The sequence below is a fragment of the Spea bombifrons genome, chromosome 3 (genome assembly GCF_027358695.1).
Source record: "Spea bombifrons isolate aSpeBom1 chromosome 3, aSpeBom1.2.pri, whole genome shotgun sequence".
NCBI classification, from domain to species: domain Eukaryota; kingdom Metazoa; phylum Chordata; class Amphibia; order Anura; family Pelobatidae; genus Spea; species Spea bombifrons.
This window is the reverse complement of record NC_071089.1, coordinates 9,101,375-9,118,998: the sequence shown is the minus strand read 5'-3', so window position 1 is coordinate 9,118,998 and position 17,624 is coordinate 9,101,375. Positions and strand designations below refer to the sequence as shown.

Genomic DNA, 17,624 nt, shown 5'->3' with positions numbered 1-17,624 from the left:
ATCCTCTCTACGCGGCAACAAGAATTTCCTTTTAAATCCAGATTGAACTCTATTTTTTATATATTTTTCATCTAAAAGTCCTGTTTGTAAAATTGTAAATATATTTTTTTATATAACTGACCATGTTTTAATAACTTTTTTGTATATACGCACGTCTTCCCCCGTTACACCCTGTTAGTGGGACGCAGAGAAACGTACTGTTAGAATGTGCTATACATTTGCCTATGGTTTTTCTATAAAGACACTCGTATAACAGACTGGTTCTTGCATTTGGTATTTTTCCAGCACAAGAGGCGCCTGAATTGAGGGGATTATTCGCTAAATTGAAATTGTCTCTCGCCGATGCATTATAAAGGGCCAGCCAAGGTCAGCAGTAAGGGCTGAGTTAACCCTGCGCGATGTATCGGTAACCGCACAGAAATACACAGACATACTATATGCAGGCAAAGGAAGGAAAGCTTATATATAGAGCTACCTCCAGGCGCATGATGTCAATCATAATCTTACTTATTATCACGCTATTTTTTTAATTTATTACAAGTATTTATACAATCCATACAGTACAGCTAAGCGTAAAAAATACGACGTAAATATTTTAAACATACAAAGTGATTTCTGCTTCTATTCGCAGAGCGGATAATATCCAAGCTGATCTTGAATCGCGTGCAAAATGTCTGCTCATCGATTTGTATTTTCTGTAACTCGTGTCTAGTATTTCTTATAAAAGGTGCGCGTTGGCTTTATCGTCGTGAATTGGGTCTGGTAGACGCGTACGTCGCACCGCTTCGGATTGGGGGTCTTTACGTTGTGATTCTCAGTAACGGGGCCAAGCGTCTTTATCTTGTTTGGGCATTTAAAAGCCTGTCCAGTTTTCCACCCAGAGGTATGTTATGGGAATCGTACGGACGTCCATCATAGCTGATTGAAAAATCTAATTTTTGATCCATCCCGAGAGAGTCCTTCAATTCATGAATTAGGATCTTCTTTCTCACCTAAAAAAAAACAAAAAACATTCATCAGATCTGGCTTAAAAATATTGTCACAAAATAAATTGGTCAATTTAATTGATTACTATTAGGTCATGAATGGGTCATTAATACAGCAAAATGCTTATTCTCTCCAAGCTGATGACATCACAGAAGGCATTTTTTTGCCATTCCATGGTTTTCCTTTTTAATAGTTTAATTCATGGATAACCAGATCAAAAACTCCATGTTTTTCTAATGGGGGTCAAAGTATGATGTAAAACATTTTCAATAGTCTAATCCGACAGGGATTTTGCTTCTGTATCTGCGGGATATTTCCTAGCACGCCATGCAAATGCTGTTATTAATGACATCATTAGCCGGACAGCCTGCTGAGAGTCATCTTGACCGATCAAAAAGATCCTCCCAGGAATTATTTGTAGGGAAAATCCTTGTGACGATAAACAAAATGGTCCTTAACCGGCTGGAAATTAGCTTAATTTATGATGAACTCCAAGCGTCCATGTAGCCTTTTGTTAACACTATGAATGCCGCAAGCTATGGTTAGATATTTTGTAATTAAAAACACGGTCATCATCTCCAGAGGGTTTTGGAATACCCAGCCTGACACCTTGGGATAGCGCGGTATTCTCGAAGCAGAGATTAATTAATTTTTCCAGCCATTCCACCCAAGCTCTGGCGAACGTGGCAGAAACTCTGGGGATTCACTGGGAATGTTACAAAGACTGAGTTCTGCCATGTTGGGTGTGCAATGACCCAACTGGGATCTCTGGTTTTAATTTAAACTTAATTAGAATTCCATATTCTTAATTAGAATGCTAGTTCTATGGAACATTGACTCCGCAATGACCATGGTAGGATCCAGGCCTACTTTGGAGTCTGTTGGGTTGTTTAATACTTGAATGCAGTCAATGCTGTGTCTGATTGTCATTGAAGCTGGTCCAACAATGTTATTCAGTATTAGGCTTGTGTCTAAGCGATGTAAACGAGGCAAGTTGTTGGGATATCAGACAAAAGCCTAAAAAGTTTTGTGTCCCATATTGATATATTGTGGGGATGGGTAGTTGATACTAGACTTGTGCAAACATGTAAACGAACACGAAGGGTGCGTTTTAGTTCTTCAGCCCAAACATATGAACAAGGCGGCAACAAAACGTATACGAAGACTCACAACACGAAGAATCTTGTGTTCGTCTTCATCTTCGTTTGCTAATCTCCCTGGTCCCTTCCCCATCTAGCCCACCTTATCTACACAGCATCACGGGGGTTAACGGGAGCAACAATCCGTAGGTTAGCCGTCAGGAGTTAAAGATCCGTGCGAGTGACTCTATTGGTCGCTTGCAGGGGCCTCCTCTGGCATCAACCAATTGTATATGTATTTCATTAATAATCGGTAAATCCCTGTCCAGTGGAAAAAGACTACATTTAAAATAAATTCACGCAGCGGCTTCATCTAAGGTCATTTTTTCCTCGAGATCTTTCAAACTTCTGTAGAACAGTGCTATACATAATTTATCAGCTAACATTTGGCACCGATGCATAATTTTACCATTTCTTTAATATTGCATTTTGTGCCGTGAGAGGTTTCCACCGTGGCTTATAACTCAATAACTTTTCCCGTACATCCCATTTCTGTCTCGTTGGAATGAATGCACCGTTACCACCATGCTCACAACACACAGTATGGCGTTTTTTGCATTATTTAAGAGGTTAAACGTAGTGCTAATTGTAGATAAAAAAGAAAATTATATCAGTAATTGGCTCCCCAATTTAGGATGGAACGGCTCAATAAGAAAAATCTGAACGAACGTTGTGGACACCGCGAATTAACATTCTGATTCTTATTTTCTATCAAAAGAACCCGATTATGAAAAACCCTCCTTATCTATAAACATAAAGGAGGGAGGTAGGGCAGGGATACAGAAGGAAAAAGGGGGGGGGGCAAGGGGGAATCAGGAAACCGCGGCATGAGACAGAGGAACACAAAAATACATAGCAAGGTACATATCATAAGTACAGTCAGAGGCGTATACCAGCACGCAAGCAGCGTTACAAACACCCATCACAGGAACAATGGAGAACATAAATCAAGAAGTCAGGACAGCTCGCGGCCACGAACATCGGCCCGCTGAGTAGCCGGGCGGCCCCGGGCGAAACTAGGCAACTACACATCGTGCCCAACAACCGAGGACAGCCAGTAAAACCACGTGGCCATATAGGCCTCCCTAAGTTTCGGGGTCGAGGCGGAGAGATCCTCAACCCTCCTGATCTCCTCCACCCTTGCCACCCAGTCCCGACGAGAGGGAGGGCAAGGTTGTTTCCAGTGTAAGGGTATAAGGCTTTTAGCAGCGTCGAGGAGATAGTCTTAAATGTTTTTATGATTATAGAGGGGGTCACGCTAGGTGGGGACCCAGGGGCAAATGTGACAAGAGGACATTTATCATAAAGTTGGGATTTTTTTTAGCGTTTGTTCCTGATAAAAGTCCCCTAATTAATTTTATTTTGAATAGCAATGTATGTTTCGGTAATTTCCCGACTATTGAGTTCTAGTGAAAAAGTTTAACATAAGCTATGCCATAAACTGAGAGCAAAGGCAGTCTATTTGCTTCTTATTAAAGAAGAACCCCCCCCCCACACACACACACTAATTTTCAATATAATAGAATAGTTATGGAGAACAAAAAACAGAAATAGAGAAAACGGTCCATTGAAGGACACGATTACAAATATCTTCATATGTTGCTATTCAGAAGGGACCATGTCGCTCTCTCATCCTTTCCTACCCTGAGTATGAGCGGATCACAGGGTTCTATAGGCCTAAAAGTAATTTACGATACATTATCCTCCTAAATGCATTAAACATTTACATACATGGCTCAGTAGTAAGTGTGTCTACACTGCCCAACTACCTAGCTTGGCCTCTACACACTCCGACTCCCTCTTTTGATACCTCAAATGCTGGAAGTTATTTATCAACCTTGGGCCCACATATAGGTGCACCCTGGGCCAACCTATACAGCAGCCGTTCCCAACAGGTCCATCAGCTCAGGTGTGACCATGACGTCCATCACATTGGGCCAAACAGAATAGACCCATCACCCGTCCCTGCTCTGTTCTCACAATGTTTGGTCCAGAACTTTTCATAGAAATATTAAATAGCTTCAGCTGTCCAAGGACCATTACAGTCAGTTCCAGATTGGCCATGAAGGACATGGGGAAAATGACCGGAGGACCGGTGCCCATTGGCGACTCCCATATACCTTTTACTGTTTCATATGTGGCTGACCTTGTCCTTTAGCGTGCAGCTCCCTACTAGATGCATTTGGCTTCAAAAGTCTAATAGTGTGTATTGTTCAGCCACGTGTATCCAGCAGGCGGCCACATGCATGCTATTTATTGCCGGCTTTAGAGAGCCAGGGCTGTTTTAAATCCACAGTCCGTTTCTGTCCGCAATTTTTTTTCGACAAAGGACCTTAACGCTGCTTAGTAATTTTCTCCCTATGTACTAATGTTCCAGGCTAGGGCATCTAAGGAGAAATTACGCAGTAATGAATGAAATCATTAGAAAGACCATTTGGGATGCATTATACAAATGGGGTAATGCTAGCAAATCATTTTTTAAAATGTAAAAGGCCATCTGTAATTAGACGTCTTCCTCGTATTTATGACTTAAAATAGATACAGTATCAGTACATCCTGCCCCGTTTGTATATTTACTTATTTTGACCTTTCCATGAGAACTCCTTTCTCGTTAATTGATTTTAAACAAAGGTTTTTAATAAAGAATACACGATCTACAGGCTCCATTATGCTTACGCTCTATTCCCTGTGCTGCAAGACTTAGACTGGTGCATTCGGATTTGTACGAATTAGAAATTTAATGAAATTTGCTGATTTTGCCAGTTTGTATGAATCTCCGAAAACAAGGCCAGATCCCCATGAAGCAAAAAAAAGCTGTGATTTTTCTTCTGAAATGTGTGGGCTCTTTAACGCCCTGTGTCTGAATGTCTCCCTACCTTCTATGCCGACCACTTCTGCTTCCGTGTTCCGCATCTTCTTGTTCTTTATCTTCTTGTTCTTCTCTTTTCTCTCATTTCTTGGTCCGAATCTGGGCCGAATCTGTGAAAAAAGCTTCCGGTGACGTCCTCTCCCCCAATCGGCGAGTCAGGGTAGTGGATGCCACCGGAAGCTCCGCAATTTTTCCCCAAAGATGACTCTGTGCAAACCTCATCCAAAATGGCGGAGCTTCCCTTGATGCTCTTTCCCCCTAATTGAAGGATCGGGGAGAGGAAGATAACCTTCTGCGATCTTCCACCCAAATATTCTTTTTCGATTATGCGAGACCCACACGCTATTTAAAAAGATTAAATGTATTTTGTAAAATACACATATTTTACACCCAAAGTGCTACAATTAATCAGCTTTCAACTTGATGCCCCCTCTGTGGGATATTCGACAAAACTGGGTTCACTGAGTCACATATTTAAAAGCATTCAATTATTTAAACATCTAAGTCATTTACAATTACTTATTGCAACTTCCTTGGGGATAATAGTCGGGCTGGGAACAGAACTGCTTTGTAGATATGTAACCCGTAAATAATTCTGTGGTTTTTTTATTCTGAAAAATTGATCTTTCTTGTAAATTCAATTATCTGGTAGCTACGTTATAATTACTTCTAAATCTGGATATATTTATAAAAGCTTCTTTTTTTTTTCATTCCGTAGCCTGTTTTTCTGTCATTTTATTCTAATCACATAAAAAACAGTAGTAGAGACGATGCTTATGATGTTGGATTTAGGTATGAAAGTGTTAAATTCAGCACAGCAGGTACGATATCAACCAGAAAGTAGGAGCGCGTAGGAACTGTGTATTTTATACAAAATATATAAAATTTTAGGATTAACAACTGAATGAAACATGACATTTTGTATCACTTGATATTTATTTTCTTCTATAACGGCGTGCGTGTAATCCTCAAGCGCCGGAGTATCCCAGCCTTGCATTAGATTATAAAGTTCTGTATGTCACGTTCAGATTCTCTTAAAAAGGTCGTCGGGTTTATGATGGTTTAGTAAAGGGAGGGTTAAAGCATAGGTCTGTAACGTAACTACATAGTGCAGCCGGGAGGTGAATGAGACCTATGGAGACGCCAGGATCTTCGGGAATGAATAGGGTAATCATCATACCTGGGAACTCTCTGGGTTTGACCCGGAGATTGCCGGGTGAGCGCCGCTCCTCCAGTTCTCCGGGTCAAGACCCGAATCCTCCGGGTCCCGGGAGCGGGGTCTTGACACGCCCCGCTCCCCGCCCATTTTTCCTTTAAATGGGGGTGGGCCGCAAATCCACTGTGCCAAGTCGTATCTCCCCGCTATGCTTCCATAAAGCTGTGACTGCTGTTCTTGCTACTTCCACCATCATCGCGCAAGGGGAGGCTCCGGGTGGCGGGAGCCAGAAAGTTCCCAGGTATGATCATGGGTCAGCGTGTATGTGCGTAACTCCTGTAGGGTGTATGGACTCTGACGGGAGATTCGCTGCCGTGCTGGGATGATTACTGTCATAGGGATCAATCTTTGGTGATCCATTAATTATTAATAATAGTCCACACGATAAAACATCTCCAGGCTGAAAGCTTTACATACTGTATGTACGCCTTGTACAATCCAGAACATTCTATTTAGAACAGACGTTTCCACCTTGGGCTCTATGTAGCAAATAATAAAACGCAAAGGTAATGAGATGTTTAGAACTCTGGCTCAGGCACTGTATCCACACTTTGTATATTATAATTCTTCTGGGGGGGATTATGACCAACCTGCGGTAGGCTAATAGAGAACTTTAATAAGTAGGGGGCCTTTTTCACAGCCGACCATCGTTCTGTGATATGTCACAGGAGAAGCGTGGAGTGTGGTACCCAGAGACAGAGGAGGGATCGCCGCCATACTCCTTGCTCCATCACACGGCCCGTAACCTTGGATAATCCGACCTTAATCCCTTAAAGGGACAACATCATAAAAATAAAATATTTATTTAATTCATCCATATAAATTGTAATGATTCTTCTGTGATCAGTCTATTTACTAAAATACTGCATTTTATGCACAGGCTGGAAGATATTAGTTGCATTTCTTTAACCCCTTAAGGACAATGGGCAGTCCCTAAACCCATTGAAAACAATGCATTTTGAGCCCGTACATGTACAGGCTTTGTCATTAAGGGGTTAAAGATTTGATGTTTGCCCCCACCTCACTTCACACGCTCCTGGGAAAAAGATGCAGAAAGATTATATAAATTATCTAATGCAAATTACGAAAAGTGACTGGACCGTTCCATTGGTTGCTATAGTGATAAGACCTCTTTTAAAACTCTCTCTCTATTCTCTCCACCGTGTCGTACCCCAGCACTATGATTACTGGTGTATGAATATTTAATGTGCTCATTAGTTATTTCCGGTATCAGACTGGCGCGATAAAAACAGCCCTGGTACCATAAAAACAACAAAAATAAATCAACTAAATCCCGACCGCACGCTGCTTGAGCATTAAAACGTAGTATGTGGCCTCACATATCCAGCCGCCGGCCATGTTTATGCCATCAGGTGGTCGCTGGCTTTAAAGCCCCAGGGCCGTCCGTCATCGCCAGTCCAGCCTTGTTTAGGATTAAATTACATCATGTTTATTTTGGGGATATTCTGATGCAAACCAAGACCCTATAGGAAAATATGTATGTCTGCCACCTGCTACTATGTATCTCTCAGCTTTATTAGAAACTGAATAAAGCCATATATCATGTGAACATTAGATCTGGAACCACAGACTTTCTAAGCAAGCCATAGATTCCCATGCATATGTTTTAATTGGTTTAACCCCTTATTAATAATCAGCTCTGATCTCCAGAGTAATGCATTCAAACGTTCCCCTAGCCTTTCATCCTCAGCAGTAAAGAGGTTAAAAATCAGGAGATGGAGGAATATTTTATGAGTCCAAGTTCCGCACGCCGCCAAAAATTTGTAGTATGCACGAACGTCTTAATTATAATTCATATTTTAGCTAAGAAAAAAATCAATTAGAAACAGTACCTGCTTGGTGATTAATTATTCTTTCAACGCTGTCTCTAAAAATAATTTCATGCAAAATGTAGAATGTCACGACGAGAAAGAAGTTTAACGTCATATGAAGATTTACGGTCCGGCTTTAACAAAAAGTTTAGCGATGCCTCTGTTATTATATATATATATTTATTTATAACTTTACTGTCTACAACTCAACTTAAACCATTAGGAATAATCCTCAGGAAGAGAAACCAAAGAGGCGGTGCAAAAAAAAAGTTATCTGAACAGAAACTTTTTAATACTAAATACTAATACTTTTTTTTTTATACTAAAAAAAGTGCCCTTAAATATAAAATCGGTGTTTTTCCATCGTGCAGGGTTTTTATTTGGAAAATCGATGGTTAAATTGTCAGTATATGCTCCTGTGTGATATATTGGGTAGTCAGGGAAAAACCAGCACCCGGTAACCTAAAAAATAACGCCGTAAAATGAAGTACAAGGCAGTTGTGTCCTTTACAATATTAACCGTGAGTATAATATTCTTCTTATTACCTACCTCGTCGATGCCGTGATTTGCTCGTTGAAGGTGATCTTGGAATACATGCTCCATCGCCCTGGCAATGTAATAAGATACATGTAAGTCGTATTAAAGAACATTTTCCCCCAGAGCCGAGATGCTCATGGGAGTATAATTTGCCTATGTTTATCTGTAAAAAATCTTTCATTTGCCTGAAGATTGCCGGGGGCATTTCTTTGCGGCTGGAAGAAAAACCATAATGTAGGACAATCACGCTTCGTAATCACAAAAGTGCAGTTTAAATGCATTAAAGCGATTTTGTATTAAAAAAATACATAACCATGATAGTATATAAGGGCATAAAACCGAAGGTCTGCAATTTTTTATGTATTTTGTTAAGCGTCCGAATCCCAAACATTCACAAAGAACTTGGAGGGGAGGCTTGACAGCACTAGAGGGCTCGTACCTTCTAGCCTGGGGGCAAGCACAGCGGACTGCCCCCCCAGCCCTTAACCCCCCACTTATATCCTCACTCACTGTCAGACATTCACACACTAAGATACATACACACTCGAACACATATACCAACACATCACATACACACTCACAATAACATTAACTGACACATATTTACAGAAGGGCCATTATTTATTTTCTCTCGTGAAGCTAATTATGTTAGATAAATGTGATTTTCCAGAGGTAAACTTAAAAAAATGTACACTGGTTGTCATGGTTTTAGGTTTTTGCAACAGTAATACTAATTATTAGCGAGCATTCCCCTTTTAGAGCCAAATGAACATCGCGACCGTGTACTGCTGGCGTTAATTGTGCCTCACAGCTTTCCCATAATTTGCCATTATTTCGGTACATTTAGGTAAATGGAAATCTGGGTGACTTAATGTTAAGCATTTGGTAGAAGTAGAGGAATACGGCATTCACTATTGGTATACTATTCAATTTTCATGTCGCCATAATCATTATTCTACTTGAGGTGTCAAGATTGGATTAAAATTGTTAAACGGAAGATGAAAGCATCATTACTAGAAAATAGATTTTTTACAGATTCCTAGAACTGAAACTCGAGACCGTTACACTCGCTCTCATCTGACAAAGGGACAAAGGAGAGCATTTCTCTTAAATATTGTGCTAGCCGTTTTCATAGCAAACGTAAAGAAGGGGAATTTGAAATGTTCCAAAAAGTTTCCAGCCTTTATCTTAATTCTGATGCAGGAAATCAGCATTGCAAAAAAAAAAAACCCAAAATGCAAATATGGCTGCCAGCGTGCGTTCACAACCAGCTGTGTAGCGTCTAAGTACATATTTTGGAACTTCCCAGGGTTGGCTGCTCAGAGATCCCCTTCTTCTGGGCTAGGGGTTTCATTGAAGGGCAACGTCTAGTCCCGTTTTGACTCTAGTAGGCAGGAAGTAGGTGGTAATGGGTGGGAGTAATGTGGAAGTGGGTGGGACTTTGGGCAAGGAGTGGGTGTGGCTAAATACTGCTACCCTACCCAGTGATTGAAAAAGCTGACCTAGAGCCCCAGGGATGCAGTGCTTCACCTGGAGACTCCGGGTCAAACCTGACGCCCAGGTCTGGCAATGTGCAAGAACCACCAATGGTTGTCCCGCTGCATGTAAAAATCATTGTACATACGTGTGACAGCAAATTCGCTATCACAGTGTAGATACATAACTGTGGCGACTCTCCGAACCATATTTATCTATGACGGGCCCACTTTACAATGAACAGTCAAAATAATTCAGACAAATAGATAAGAATGTTGATTGCATTGATGAAATCTGAACAAGTTTGGGCTTTAAGAGTACCCTGAAAATCAATGACTTCATTTACCTCCTCCTAGACTAGCCTTGAGATTGAATTATCCCACTTAAGCCCCCATTTTTAATGTCATTATGCTCCAAAACTGCTACATTAATACATTAATACATTAATACGTGAAAACTTTTCCTTTACGGAATCTTGATTTCCATGATTAAACATTTATTGGTGAATTTTTAATGATTTTGCATTGCACAAGGAACATTCCACTAGTAAATTTTGCATCAAAGTTAAATTATGCTTAACATGAGCAGACAGATGTTTGAGATGATGAGTTCTGGGCAAATATCACATTTCTGCAATAAACATCTAGCTGCTGAACATATTCCTCCCATTATTACCAAAACGACCAAAATTATAAATACAACCGACTATCATGGGAAAAAGATCTCATAAATAAATAAATAAAACTTTTTTATTATTTATTGTTTCATATAGCGCTACCATATCCCATAGCGCGGTACGCTGGGCTAAATAAAGGTCTAATTTATTTTAATGGGTAATGGTCATATTAAAAAATATTAAAAATATCATATTGTTTTAATTGATTCACCTCATACAGTATTTCTAAACAAATCAATGAATTTATTGATTTATAAAAATAAAATGTAAATTGGTTTGTCATCTAATATAGAAAAAAAATGGGGGGGGCGGGGGTTGTTAATAAAATATTACAACAGAATGTGGTTCCTTTAGAGAAAAAAGGTCCACTTTATAATTTATTATGACATATTTTATATTTTATTTATTTTATTATTATTATTATCCTGAACATGTTGCTCAGTCAAAATTAAAGATAGGCAAAGAGAAACAATACAGTAAGAAGAAGAAGGTAAGAGAAGAAGTTGATGTTGATGTTTTTAGTCACATGCAAATAAAGTCAGAAAGACCACCGGTAAGATCAATTGATGGCAATGGGGGGATCCAGGGCCAGTTGCAGCCACTGTTTACCTACCTGCTGGATCCACAACCTCTTAGTAAAAGGTCGTTGGTCAGATCTTGGAGAAAGTGAAGGTATTTCAGATCATCTTCCCTAGAAAAATGGGAAGGGAATTATTAAATAATACATAAGAATGTGTTAAAATACATAAAACCTAATCATCGACCAGCCAGATACCTGATCTTCACTGATTTTTCAAGTTAGCCCACATACACCTAAGATGTGGTGATACTCAGGTATGAAATTACTAATTGGCGAGAAACCCATTGGGTCCCACATTCTTCCAGCTACCACATACTGAATATTAGCTCTCAGAACCTGTAACCCTCTGAAACTTAATAAAAATGTACTGATGCTCCAACCAGTTGATCTCCAAAGCATCTCTCTGTTACTTTGACCCCAGCCCAACCAGCGCTCTGATGCAGACCCGATTTCTCATACACGCCATTGGAGAACCGACCCGGAGTAAGGATCTGGTAAATTCACAAATAATCAAACAGTCAATAATCCCCAAAAAAGTCCTTTGTTATTAAAAAAATCATTTGGCTTCTATGGAAACGTCAAGTTAATGTTCCTTTGCTGTAGGAACTTTCTGAACATGAGATGTATGTGTGTATTTCTGCGAACTGCGCATTTGTTACTTATCTACAGAGAACAAACAATAAGATTAGACAATCTCCCAGTGGAAATATTGTTTCCGTGCATTATATAACATAAGACATTACAGTAACAAGAAAAGCAATTAACCGAAGAGCAAGCAATCAGCTTAAGCAACACAACAAGAAACAAAGTTATGAACATCTGAATCCAATATGAAATGGGCAATTAATCCTCGACCGGTGCTTTCCTCTCCGGCATGATCTGGTTCTGCGCCTGTTTATCTTCTGTGCTAATGAAGAAACTACAGATTTGTCCTAATGTTCCGCTGTTCTGCACTGAGGTGACACTTCACGTGATCTAGATACAAGTCCATCATCAAAGTCCTCGCCAATACTAGATCAATGATATTATAATATACAGTGTTATATTCTGACAGATGAGACGTTTCCATAAAAAAAGATGCAATCGTCATACAAAAATATTGATATAAAAATACAACGATTTAAGGATAATGATATATTCCCTTATTTTTACATGTTTTCACCCAACATTTATAGAAGGAGATTTTCAGTATGCACAGTAATGAAAAATAATTCTCCTAAAATGAAAAGCACTTACGGTGATTAAATATTGCGTAATGATCGTTTCCGAGTGTTAAGAAGGCACCCAATTGCTTAGAGATCGAATATATTCACTGAACCGGGAAATGAACATTTTCACTTGATTTTTGGAGATGAGGAGAGACTGGGATGTGGTTGGACAGCACTTGAGAAAACCCGTGAAACACAGCTAACATTTTGTAGATTATCACGGGAGACAATGTTGTTGAGAGATATAATGAGATGTTTGAGACATTTTTTTAATGAGTAACTAATTGAAACATTTACATCACCATAGGGCCATGCCTGTAGGAGGAGGGTGGTGTAAGAGGAAGGAGGAGGAAGGAGTGTTTTTAGAATGAGCGTGTACGTGTGTGAGTGAGTATGAGTAAGTGTTTGCATGTGTATATTTGTGTGAGTGTGTTTTAATATGTGTGCCATAGTAAATGTTGGACAGGGGGGCAAGGGCAATGATGGCACTCACAAGCTGTTTGGGGACAAAAATGGCACAGATACGCTGCTTTGGGGTAAATGTGGGATTCACAAGCTGTTTTGGGGGCAAGAGTGGCACTATGGGACATGTTGCTTGGTGAAGTTGTGGGGCCCCGGGGCAATTTTCGCACCAAGGCCCTGTGGTTTCTAGTTACGCCACTGCCAGTGAGCTTGTGCAGCAGGAAGAGCTTGGCTGGCCCTGTATAATGTATAGTTAAATCAGTGACATTTCTTCCAAGTCTCCTCATCTCTTATTATAATTATGCTGGATACATTTACCACATTTTTCCTGCTAACTCTCCTTTTCCTGAATAAACCTCACTAAGTTCAATCGGACGTTGAAGCTTCGTTGAATTTCTCCCAATTCCACAATAAAGAAGAACATTTGAATATAAAACGAATAAACCTGGCAGGTTCCACAGTGCCAAGTGAGTCTATTGAGTTAAGTTCCAACAAAACAAGGGGATTTATGGGCTTGTTAGGCAAATTTGGACTTAGTTGATAGACCAATAAGTTTTCAAAAGGACCGGTAAGGCTCTTGTCTCCACTGGGTTTTATACAGGAACACCAGTGGCTCTAGTCCACAATCGGCCATCAAGTTCCACCGCAAATAGTTCTGAACCTCAGTCCTCAAGTCTTCTAAAAACAACGCTGCCTCCAGATCCCCTCACAAATAATCAAGTCGCTTTTTATTTGGGACAAACAGAACTGCCAAAATAACATGTGACTAATTGAAGTGCTTGAGTTGATGTGAAAAATTTGGCCAGTTCGATGCACCTTGAGGACCAATGTCGGAGACCCTTGAGAACAAATGAAATGAAAGTACACAGGACTTACTGTTGAAGACGGCGTGAATCTAAATCTTGCGGTGCGGCATGATATTCTGATGTCTGTGATAATACCAAATAAAGAAAATGATAGTTATTATCCGAGAGGAGCCCAGAAACGGGAATTTCACTGATTCCTTGGGGTAGGAATGTCTTGTAGAAAGGTCAATCCTTCAAGCTCTAGAAAGGAAAACATCACAATATATTGGGCACATCGCTGGCACTGCAAGCTTTAACGTGGGGTGGTTGGCAATAAAACCCTAATGTTGTGTGAAACATTGTTCATTAATTCGTCAAAATTAACTTTGTTATTATAATTGTGCATTGAAACTAATACCCGTCCTGAATTATCCTTTTGGGTGACACAGAGACTACGTTGGCATATAATGGCATATAATGGCCGTCTAGTCTGCCTGTTATTCCTGATGTAAAGATTCAAACCTTAATCAGTCGTTGGTCTCGTCTTAGATTCAGGAGCCACTTATCTACTACCTATGAAGATTTTCTTCTAGGGTCAACGCTGCTCTTTATGTTGAACCCCCCCCAAGTTGTAATAACGTGACCGATTCCCATGGAAATCTGAGGGTTGCATTTCTCGATAGAGTATAAAGTATTATGCAAATAAAATTGATGTTTTCCGGTTCGTTGTCCCAGTTGGGTAATTATTGCAGATATAAAAGGTAATGACAAAATTACAGTCTGAACAAGCAGAGATTTAAATAATGCCAGAATCTGCGCGATCAGGGCTGGAAGTGATTTTTTTCGTTTCAGGTAAATGGTTTCTGTGACAAACCGCCCCAGTAACTTCAGCACCCGCGCGGTTTAATGGTTCGCCGCTGTGTAAATTACGGGCTCCTTTCTGTTTGAATGCGCACGTTTTCCCCAAAGGTAGCTTAGCTGCATTTTATGAAGAATATAAAACCTATACAGTGGGAGACAACCTGTAGCTTGCCAGATGATCAGCTATATCTCCCTCGACTGAACACCATCAGTTACGGGGAAAATACAGTGTATGTTATTGCATTTCTGAATAGAAGAAACACAGATGAGCCGGAGAATTTGTATGATTCAGAATGTTTTGGCACATGCGTGTTACATACTGAGCCAAGCCGTGTGTGCTTTGTGCTTCATCCACCGGTATAGACGGAACTGGGATGGCACGATTATAACGGTCTGTTACTCGTCGGTAGTTGGGTTTTAATAATTTGGGAATGAACTGGGAAGGAGAATTGCAGGGACCATTAACACAGTTGGTAAACGCATGAATCAATGGTAGCTGTGATGCGAGGTGCCAAGTCTACGGTTCCATCTTTGCTTGGAGGAGAAAATGGCGCTGGTTGACCTACCATGTAATCGAGCAAGACGAAACGCATCAGATTTTTACCACTGTGGCAGTGAATAAAAAGAGTAAATCACATTTACAGCTAGGAAATCACCCGGTGATCCCAAAGAAACTCAGAAATTGATGGTGGATAAGACCCATTCATCTAGTCTGCCCATCCTGATGTAAAGACTCAAACCGTAATCAGTCATGTCTTATATCAAGAAGCCATAGTACTATCCCATTAATGTTTAAGTTGTGTCACAATTTATCACAGAAACCATACGACAAACTATGTAAACGCAAGATGATTATGGTCCCTTGGCCATAATAGCCATTATATGGATCATACCATCATTCTGCCTGTGTTGGGGTAGGATTGTTGTGCTTTCACTTTTTTATGGTTTCATTGGTCCAAATGACCAGAATAAAAAGCGACTGGGGGATCCCACCACCTTGCTTGGGCTAAATGAACAAGATTAACTCTAGTTCACCCAATAAATATATTCATTCCGTATATCCATATTCTATACTGATGATCGTGCTGACGTTTAAAGTCCTTGTTTACAGTCTTATTAATAATTTGAAAAGAAAAATGTTTACCCTTCTTGTAGGATAAAGTTCTTCAGTGATGGGTCCCAATTGCATATACTTGTCTTCTAAAGATCTATACAATAAAAAAAATATAATTATCCACTATCAATTATTAATATCATTAATCAAACCCATACCGTAGAAATAAATTGCGACTGGCATTGCTATGTTTGCAGAACAATAATTATTATAATGTGGAAATAAAGTGGGAACCAGCAGAAAGATCCATGTCTTTGATTTGGTACTCAGACAGTTAACTTAAGTACAAGTACTTACGGAGTAATTAACAAAGTTATTTTTTCATGCTATATCTACGACGTCATTAGTTTGAAAACCAAACTATTATGTATGTGCTCTGTGTTACGACATCTTCATTAAAGGAAACAAATTAATTTGGGGGATTACAGAATAAAATTACATTTTTTTTGATGATATGATAGGGGGTGCTAAACCAGCTATATCAACTATACCCTCATTTTTATTTGTTTTCAAGTCTACATGTGACCTCAATAGGCATCCATGTAGAGCGGCTTGTTGGCCAGGATCAAATCAATCCCATACTAGACTGTTTCTGTTGGATTTTCATGGCGGACGTGTTACTGAGGATTGGTGGACATTGGCCAGTTGGTGAGAAGTCTACCATGATTCGGAGCTTTGTACCATTGGCCAGGTCTTTTGGCCCGAATTCTCCAGCCTGCCCCTTATTCTTTATTTGTTTCTTGGGACTAAAATCCGAGTTGAATGATCCCATGGAGTATCATTACCTGTACAGCTCATTAAGGTTTTCGGCCTTGGTTTGGCCAGATTTTGGAGTCAACCGATGGTCAGCACTTTTCTTGACAGGAGGTTCATAATACTTATACTTTGAGAGAAAAGATTGGGCTGATTTCTTTAATAAGCGAGGCTTGAAAGGCTGTTTTACGCCCGTAAAACTCGACGAATGCTTATCGAGGAGATCTCCGCTGTAGGTTTTCTTTTGAGGGTCAGAATACGATTTCTTCCTTGAAGCTTGATTTTTGAACGATTTGTGGTCACATTTGGGCCGTGAAGATATCATCGCTGAATAACTTCTGTGATATTCTCCTTGTTTAACCCCGCGCACGGTATCTCCGGCTATCGGGATTGGCCATCGAATCCATTCGGTTGACTTCTCTTTGCGTAAAAAAAACTGGTCAGCCGTAGAAGCTGGATGTTCTTCTTCAGTGAGATGAAACAACACATTTGCTGCCTTCCAATAAGGAAACAAATAATAAAAAAAATACAATAAATAGTATATAGTATATAGCAATAAAATAAATAGCATCTATTTTCAGTTGGAAATGCATTTTTCTGTACCATAACTTGTTTAAAATGTATTCTGCTACAGAAAGGTGATACCCTCTGATATTCATGGAAACTAAATAGTGAATTACTCGCTCTTATGACGCTTGAGCTACAAACGGGATTTACGTTTACAAAATCCTTAATTACCCCCGCGAGAGATCTTTAAACTGACATTACTGAACTTTATCCAAAAACATTATTTTTTTCTGTGTTTTTTTTTTATCTAACATAACTACTAATTTATATGCATAGGTCCTCCAAATGTTTACACACAAATATATTGAAACGATGCATATTAATTAAAAAAAAATCATCTCTTCCACATCTTGCGGGTCATAGAAAGTCACTTTGTGCCATATCCCTTTCTCAATATAAATGCATATTTTTCTTTAGCTGCTCGGGTGTGTGCGTAGGGATGTAATCGCGCGTGATTTAGATTAATCAGCATAGCATTTGCCATAACGTAATTAAAACAGGCTTATAATAATGTAGATTCTTATACAATAATTAAAAATTTTATTTTAAAAAAAGTTTATT

At 39.6% G+C, this 17,624-nt stretch overlaps 1 protein-coding gene across 1 annotated transcript in view; it reads right to left on the bottom strand.

Annotated features, from left to right (window-relative positions):
• Positions 1-836: 836 nt before the first annotated feature.
• LOC128483108 (spermatogenesis-associated protein 7 homolog) overlaps positions 837-17,624 on the bottom strand; it is a 52,177-nt gene continuing 35,389 nt past the window's right edge. The window contains exons 6-11 of the mRNA XM_053459160.1: positions 16,529-16,992; positions 15,774-15,837; positions 13,860-14,002; positions 11,347-11,424; positions 8,594-8,651; positions 837-992 (exon numbers count right to left, since the gene is read on the bottom strand). Of these exons, the coding sequence (XP_053315135.1) occupies positions 837-992; positions 8,594-8,651; positions 11,347-11,424; positions 13,860-14,002; positions 15,774-15,837; positions 16,529-16,992 (963 nt within the window). The remainder of the gene's footprint in view (positions 993-8,593; positions 8,652-11,346; positions 11,425-13,859; positions 14,003-15,773; positions 15,838-16,528; positions 16,993-17,624) is intronic.